Consider the following 7297-nt stretch of genomic DNA (forward strand, 5'->3'; position numbering starts at 1 on the left):
CGATTGGAGCTTCTTGCGTTGCTGCAAACTCGCCACTTGCCCTGCCCAAGCTGTGACGCTGCTGAGGGGTTTGGTGCCCCCGCTGTGGTGCCCGCTCTTCTTTACTTTGCACTGACTGTGTGCCTAGCCCCTCTCCTGACTTTCGATAACTATTCAATCGCTGGGGATCTCCTGCTTTTTGGTGCTTGTAACTCTACTCTCGCTTGATGGATGCAACGGCGGTGGCCTGTGCCGCCAACAAGCGGGGCGGGGCGGCGCTGAAGGTTGCCACCCCTGTGCTCCTGGGGCCTGCATTCATGCTTAAACGATGGTGAATGCATCAACACGCCTTTGTTGCAGCACATGGGCTGTGCAGGTGGTGGCTACCGAAAGTTGCAGCAGGCCTCTTGGGGATGAGCTGGCCGATGCTGGGTGGGAGCATGCTTGTGCTTGCTTCCCAGCCTCTCAATTTGCCTGAAGGAAGAGTGTGGGCGCCCAACAAACCCACCCGGCTTGCTCCTGTTCAGAGGGCAGCAGAATGGGCGTGGTCAGGAGAGCCCCACTTGCTGGCGCGCCGCTGGTCCAGCAGGCACCACAGGCGATGCGGCTCGCCCGCCCTACCGGTCCCACTAGAGCGCCTGCAAGCCTCACCAGGGCGCCAGCGGCTGCGCGCCGCCTGGCAGCAGGCGGCCGGGCGCCGCTGCCGCGGCCCCAGGCCGGGCAGGAGGATGCCGGCCTAGCAGTGGCTGACGCCGATGCAGCAGATGGCGAGCCCTCCCTTATAGACACTGCCATGGCGGCAGTCAGGTGCGGCGCCGCTTGCAGTGCCGGATCGATCGGCCGGCGCACACGTGCTTGCGAGCTGCCGCCTTGGCCGCCGCCCTGCCCGGCAGCGCGGCAGAAGCGGCGGGGTGCGGCCCTGCCTGGCAGCGCAGGAGAGCGGAATAGCGACACCCCACCGGCAGCCTGCACTGCTGACTATCGGCTGGCGCCCGCCGCCTCCATGGCACTTGCATCCAACCCGCGCCCTGCCCCCGCCTTGCCCATGCCGCAGCCCCTTTGAGCAGCCGGTCTGGCGGTGGGAGGAGTCGCCCGACGCGTTGCGGGCCTACGGCGCCTTCTTCGGCATCCTGCTGCTGGGGCTGATCCCTGCAGTGCAGGTGCTCGGGGGATGGGGAGCGCGGAAGGCTGCGGAGCGGGGGCTGCGCCCTTGGTCAACACACCATGCAACCACGGCCCTACACCCACCCACCCTCCACACACACACACGTGCGCACACACACACACACTCACACTCACACTCCCTCCCTGTTCCCTCCCCCCAATCCCCACAGGACAACCGCTACTCCGACCTGCCTTATTTCCTGGGCCTCGCCTCGCTGACGATCTACATCGGCGCCCACCGCGGCCTCAACTCCCGCCAGCGCCAGCAAATCTCCATCAAGGAGGGGCTGCTGGCGCCGGTGGCGGCCTCGGGTGCGCTTCCATGGTCGTCCGGCCGGGCCTGCGGCACCCCGCGGCCCGGCGGGCGCCGCTGGGGCCGCAGCCGCCGGCACCTGTGCCGCATGCCGCCGGGCGCCGCTTCGCTCGCGTCGGGCCGCTGGCCCGCTGCTGGCACCTGCTGGGTGGTTCTCCAGGCGCCTCGGCCTTCTGGTGGCCAAGTGAAACAACTGTTCAGATCACAGATCTGTATCAAGTGTCTCATCATCGCCCCACCCTTACTTATTCCATCGCGGCCCCGCCCTCCCCTCCTCCTCCTCCCGCCGCAGTCTCCCTCTTTGGCCTCTACCTGCTCCTCAAGTTCCTGCCGGACCTCAACATCCAGTCCCTGCTCAACGCCTACTTCTGGCTGCTGGGCTCGGTGGCGCTGGTGGGCGCGTTTGGGCCCACGCTGCGCACGGCGGTGAGCTGAGCTGGCGCGGCCGCTGAGCTGGCGGAGGAGCTGGGGCACGCTGCGCCTGCCGAGCTGGCGCTTGCAGCGCTGGCGCCTGCCGCGCTGGCGCCTGCCGCGCTGGCGTGTGCTGGCGTGCACTGGTCAGCTACGGCTGCCACGTGGCAGCCGATAGCGGCGGGCCAGGAGCGGCGCTGCTGCCGCGGCGCCCCGCCAGGCCGCCTCGCTTGCAGGCGCTGACATTCCTGGCCCTCCTGCTCGCATGCCTGCAGGGCAAGGGGCTGGGCCAGCCCGTGTGGCGCTTCCAGCTGCCCGCCTGGCTGCATGCGGAGGACGAGCGGGGCAAGATGGTGACGCAGGGGGACCTGGCGCCCACAGGCGCGCTCCGCTGCCCGCGCCGCGCCTCCCCTCCCTGGCGGTGCTGCGGGGCCGCATCCTGCGCAGGCCACCCGCCACCCTCGAGCCTGCAGTGCCCTCCACGTAGCAGCTCTGCCCTCCAGCCTGGCTGCGCACATGGTGGTGCACCTTACCCCCCAGCCTGAACATGCGACCCACCCACGTGCTGCAGACCTGCTGTCCGTTGGCCTGGCCCTCACCTTTGCCACCATGGACGCCGCCGCCAACCACGGCAACTTTACCCTGAACAACATGATCGCCTGCCTGATCGCCGCGGGTGAGGCGGGGCTGTGCGGCCTCTTGGCTGCCCCAAGGGAGGGCCGGGGGTGGTGGTGCAGCAGTAGCCTGCCTGACTGCCGCGGGTGAGCGAGGAGCTGCCTGCCTGTTCGCCGAGGGTGAGCGCACATACAAAGGTGGGGTGGTGTGGGCCAGGTTCTGCGTTGTGAGGGGAAAGGGCAAAGGGGGTTGGCAGGTGAGGGCGGGCTGCGCTGCGCCTGTGTGAGGCAGGGCCGTGATGTGCTGCCCTCCCCTCCCCTCCCCTCCCCCTGCCTGCTCCCCTCAGACATCCTCCAGCTGGTGGGCCTCAAGTCGTTCCGCGTGGCGGCGGTGCTGCTGCTGGGCCTGCTGGCATACGGTGCGGTGCGGTGGGGTGGGCGGGCAGGGCGGGCCAAAGCTAGCGCTGCACATGCTGCCTGCCTAGGTGGCATCAGCGCTCCAGCAGCCACACCACCCATGCCAAGCCACAGCCGCACGTGCATGCATGTGCGGGGCACCTGTGCCATGTCGAGCCTGCCCGCTGACGCTCCCGCCTTGCCCTGCAGACGTGTTCTGGGTGTTTGGCTCGCCGGCGGTGGTGGGGGAGAATGTGATGCTCCAGGTGGCGACCTCAGGTGCTGCCGCCGCTGCTCCTGGTGCTGCCTCCTGCACCCCTGTGCTGGTTGCCATCGCCCTTTCTTCCTCTTGGCTGCTCCTTCCTGCTGTGAGGCGCCCACCCACCGCCTGGCCTTGCCTTGCATTGCCTTGCCCTGCTTAACCTTCCTTGCCCTGCCTTGGCTTGACCTGCCCGTGCCTGCAGAGGTGGTGACGGGGCCCATCCGCTTGCTGTTCCCACGCATACCAGGCTCCATCGGGGAGGCAGCAGACTTCCCCTTCAGCCTGCTGGGTGCGCTGCGCTGTGCTGTGCTGCGCTGTGCTGATTGGCCGGCGCTGTGTTGCCGCTCGCTGCTTTCCTGCCTCGGGCTGGGCAGCTGGCATGGCGCTGCGCTGCGCCGAGGTGGCGGCAGAGGCGCCCGGGGTGGGGCGTCCGCTGGCCTCTCGTGTACGTGGTGGTGGTGCCGCTGGAGTGTGGGGAGGCAGCGCTTTGGAAGGCAGATTGTCACACACACACACACACACACAGTCACACTCACATACACACACGGTCGCTCTCCCCGCTGTCCGCCCATTTCAGGCCTGGGCGACATCGCCATTCCGGGCCTGCTGGCCTGCCTGGCGCTGCGCTACGACGCCTCTCGGGCCGTGGACCTGCGCGCCCGCGGCTTTGCTGTGGCCAACGCCCTCCAAGACGCCCTCAGCTCCGTCGATGTGAGAGGGGGGCGGCCCATGCGTGCCACGCACGCTGCCGCCGGGGCATGGAATGTCCGGGGCCTGGCGCAGCGCCGCGTTGCGCCGCGCTGCGCTGTGCTCCGCTGTGCTGCGTGCATGCTGCGTTGCGTGGATGCCGTGCCGCGGCAATCGCCGGCGGCCAGCCCGGAATGCAGCCGTTTGTTGCGGCTCCGCCGCGAGCCTTCTGACGACGCCTGCCTGCTGCTCCTGGGGTACCTCGCCCGCTGGCTTTCCTGCGTGCTGGGTCGGTGCAGAAGACGGCCACGCGGGGGGAGATGGGGGAGGTGGCGGTGAGCGCGGCAGAGACGGCGTACGACAAGATCGCCGACATGGTGGGCTGGCGCTGCTGCTGGTGGCTGCTGCCGCCGCCTGCTGCCGCCTGCTGTGCGCTGTCGCCTGCGGGCTGTCGCCCCCTGTGCGCTGCCGGCACAGCTGCGGGCTTGGGCTGCTGCGGGCTGCTGTGCGCTGCCGGCAGCCGGCTGTGGGGTGTGTGTTGGGCAGCCGCCGGGCCTGCTGCTGGTGGCGCCAGGCCGGAGTTCCCGGTGATTCCCTGGTGCGCACGCTGGCCTGCCCTGCCTGTCGGCAGCCCACCTCCCCACTCCAAGCCCGACCCCCTGCACTGCCCGCCTCCCTCCACCGCCGGCGCAGGAGGAGGAGCAGCAGCTGCGCACGCAGGGCCTGAGCGCCAGCGGCAGCACCGAGACCTTCTACTTTGCCTCCGACGCGGTGCTGCACCAGCGCACCTACTTCACTCCCGTGCTGGTGGCATACCTGTTGGGCCTGGTGGCGGCCTTTGGGGTGAGCCCCGGCCCCTGGCGTGGCCAGCCCGGCGCCGCCGCCGCCGCCGCCGCCGCCGCTGCTGCGGCAGCATCAGGTTCGCGGTTGGGAGGGAGGCTCCTTGCAAGCTTCCGGTTGCAAGGAGCGTCATGCTGCCGCCTCTACGCTGGTTATAACACAAGCACATGGAGCAGTCGATGCCGCAGTCTTGGGATCGGGCATGCGATCCCTCAGCCTTCCGACTCATTTTTTCCTTCACCGCCGCCGTCGCCGCCGCCTGCAGGTGAATGCGGTGACACACATGGGGCAGCCCGCCCTCCTCTACCTGTGCCCGCTCACGCTGGGGGCGGTGGTGCTGGTGGCGGCCACGCGGCGGGACCTGGCCAAGATCTGGTCCTTCACAGACACCTCTGCATCCAGCCCCGGCGCCAAGAAGCAGCAGCAGCAGCGGGAGGAGGAGGAGCAGCAGGAGCAGCAGCAGCAGCAGGAAGGCCCGGGCAAGTAGGCTCGCCGCCGCTGCGCCTGTCTTGCTGGGATCTTCCTGACCCTCCCCAAGGCCATAGACCATTTGTGTATCGCCTCACTCTGTACCCCTTCCCTCCCCCATGCACCTCTCTATTTACCAAGCCTTTGTTACACTGTTGTAAGCAATTACGAGCAAGCCGTCGGAAAGCTGAGTCGTGAAGCGGCAAAAGGAGCGACGTGCTTAATTTACAGACCCAAAAGCGGGAGCGGCAGGTAGGCAGGGAGAGGAGGCCAGGGGGTCGGTGCACGGCATCGCGGCAGAGGACAGGTGGCAGTACTGGCAGAGCACGTTCATTCAAGTCCTTCGTTTCCTTTGCCGCAAGGCTCAGCGCAGCTGGCGCGCCAGCTGCGAAGCCTCCCGCGCCCAGCCGGCGCAGCTGCCGTCCAGCACGCCGCCGTCGAACTCGGGCAAGCAGCTGGCGGCGCCCGGCGCGTCCAGGCTGTCTCCCGTCTCGCGGAAGCGGCGCCAGCCTGGCGCCAGCGACACCACCTGGCCAATGACGATGAGGGTGGGCGAGGCGAGGGCGGCCGCCGCCACGCGCGCCTGCAGCTGGCCCAGCGGCGCGTACACGGCTCGCTGCTCGGGTGTGGTCCCCCTCTCCACCGCCACGGCAGGGGTACCCAGGTCGAGGCCGCTGGCCTGCAGCTGCGCGGTGAGGCTGGGCAGGGTGCCGAGGCCCATGTATACCACGAGGGTGGTGTGCGGGTCGGCGGCGGCGGCCACGGTGGCGCCCAGCTCGCCCTCCCCGCCCTCCCGAGAGTGGCCTGTCAGGAAGCGCACGCTGGTGGCCAGGCCGCGGTGGGTGAGCGGGATGCCCAGCTCGGCTGCAGGGCAGGAGGAGGTACGAGGTAAGCGGGAGAGGTAGGTGGGAGAGGCAAGCGGGAGAGGCAAATGGGAGATAGCGTGGGAAGAGGTACGGGGGCAGGTATGGGCAGGCGGGGGAGCGCTGACAGCGCGCAAGGAGCGGGCCGGCGGAAGAAAATCCCAGCAGCCAGCCCAGTACGCAGCTTGCACACGAGCAGCGCCGGCCGCCACGCCCTCCCCGCTGCCGCCACCGCCCGCCACCCAGGCAGCAGGAGGAGCAGCGCAGTCGAGCCAGCAGCCTGAGGCCCAGCCGCCTCCCCCAAGCCCCGCACACACCTGAGATGCCCGAGGCGGCGGTGATGCCCGGTACCGCCCGTACTGTCACGCCGCGCTGCTCCAGGTACTGCACCTCCTCGCCGCCCCGCCCAAACACGTATGGGTCACCTCCCTTGAGCCTGCGGGCGGCAGGGGGCAGCAGGGGCAGCGGGCAGCGGTGCTGAAACGTGGGCTGGGTGGGCGGGCGGGCGCGAGAGGCGGCGACGGTGTGGGGCCGAGCCGGGCGCGGCAACTGAAAGGAGCCCGGGCGGCGCCCCACCTGCCCTCCCCCCCCAGCCTCCTTGTCGGCCGGCGGCGACGCCCACGCCCTCCCCACGGCACACCAGCCCCCGGCCTCCCGCCCCGCCCTCCCTCCCGCGCCCGCAGCCCCAGCACCCCCCCCTAGCGGCCGCCTCACCTCAGCACGCTGGCCCCCTGCCCCGCAAACAGGCCCAGCAGTTCGTGAATCTCCTCCTGGCTGCGCGTGTGGAAGCCGCGCTGCTTGCCCACGTACACCAGCAGGGCGCCCGGGTGCACCATGCCCAGGATGTCCTCTGCGGGGGGCGGCAGCGGGGCGGGGTGGGTGCGGGTGCGTGGCTCGGAGGCACGAGCGGCGCTGCTGGCGAGGCGTTGAGCCTCCGATGCGACGGCAGCCCTCCAGCACGAGCAGAACCCCCTCGCCCCACCTGACACGAGTCGGTCGTACAGCACAACGTCGGCGGTCTGCATGAGGCGTACCGCCTTCAGGGTGAGCAGGCTGGGGTCACCTGGGCCGGTGCCCACCAGCCACACCACGCCCGGCCGCTGCTGCTGCTCCTGCTGCTGCTCCTGCTCCTGCTGCTGCTGCAGGGGAGGGCCTTGCTGGACGGCCTGCGCCTGCTGCTCCTGCTGGGTGCCGGCGGGGTCTGCGGGAGGGCGGCGGGGGGCGGCAAAGGGGGAGGGGTGAGGGGGCAGCGGCAAGCCAGGGAGGGTCCTTTGTGGGGGGCAGGCCCACCGGGGCCACC

General features: G+C 69.9%; 2 protein-coding genes across 2 annotated transcripts in view; one reads left to right on the forward strand and one right to left on the reverse strand.

The window, feature by feature from the left end:
* Positions 1–517: 517 nt before the first annotated feature.
* On the forward strand, positions 518–5153 carry CHLNCDRAFT_141337 (hypothetical protein; the record flags this gene model as incomplete). Its single annotated transcript, XM_005843175.1, has 14 exons — positions 518–526; positions 695–786; positions 1034–1139; positions 1314–1455; positions 1749–1882; positions 2143–2220; positions 2408–2543; positions 2829–2900; positions 3088–3156; positions 3342–3428; positions 3717–3850; positions 4126–4203; positions 4520–4669; positions 4932–5153. The coding sequence occupies 14 exons, from the start codon at positions 518–520 to the stop codon at positions 5151–5153; spliced, it is 1509 nt and encodes a 502-aa protein (XP_005843237.1).
* Positions 5154–5498: 345 nt separating this feature from the next.
* The window catches only part of CHLNCDRAFT_141338 (hypothetical protein), a gene marked incomplete at both ends in the record, with an annotated part of 2342 nt that continues 543 nt past the window's right edge, over positions 5499–7297 (reverse strand). Inside the window, 4 exons of the mRNA XM_005843224.1 lie at positions 5499–5998; positions 6315–6433; positions 6712–6847; positions 6980–7198. Coding sequence (XP_005843286.1) covers positions 5499–5998; positions 6315–6433; positions 6712–6847; positions 6980–7198 — 974 coding nt within the window. The remainder of the gene's footprint in view (positions 5999–6314; positions 6434–6711; positions 6848–6979; positions 7199–7297) is intronic.

Source organism: Chlorella variabilis (assembly GCF_000147415.1).
Source record: "Chlorella variabilis unplaced genomic scaffold CHLNCscaffold_33, whole genome shotgun sequence".
Classification (NCBI taxonomy): domain Eukaryota; kingdom Viridiplantae; phylum Chlorophyta; class Trebouxiophyceae; order Chlorellales; family Chlorellaceae; genus Chlorella; species Chlorella variabilis.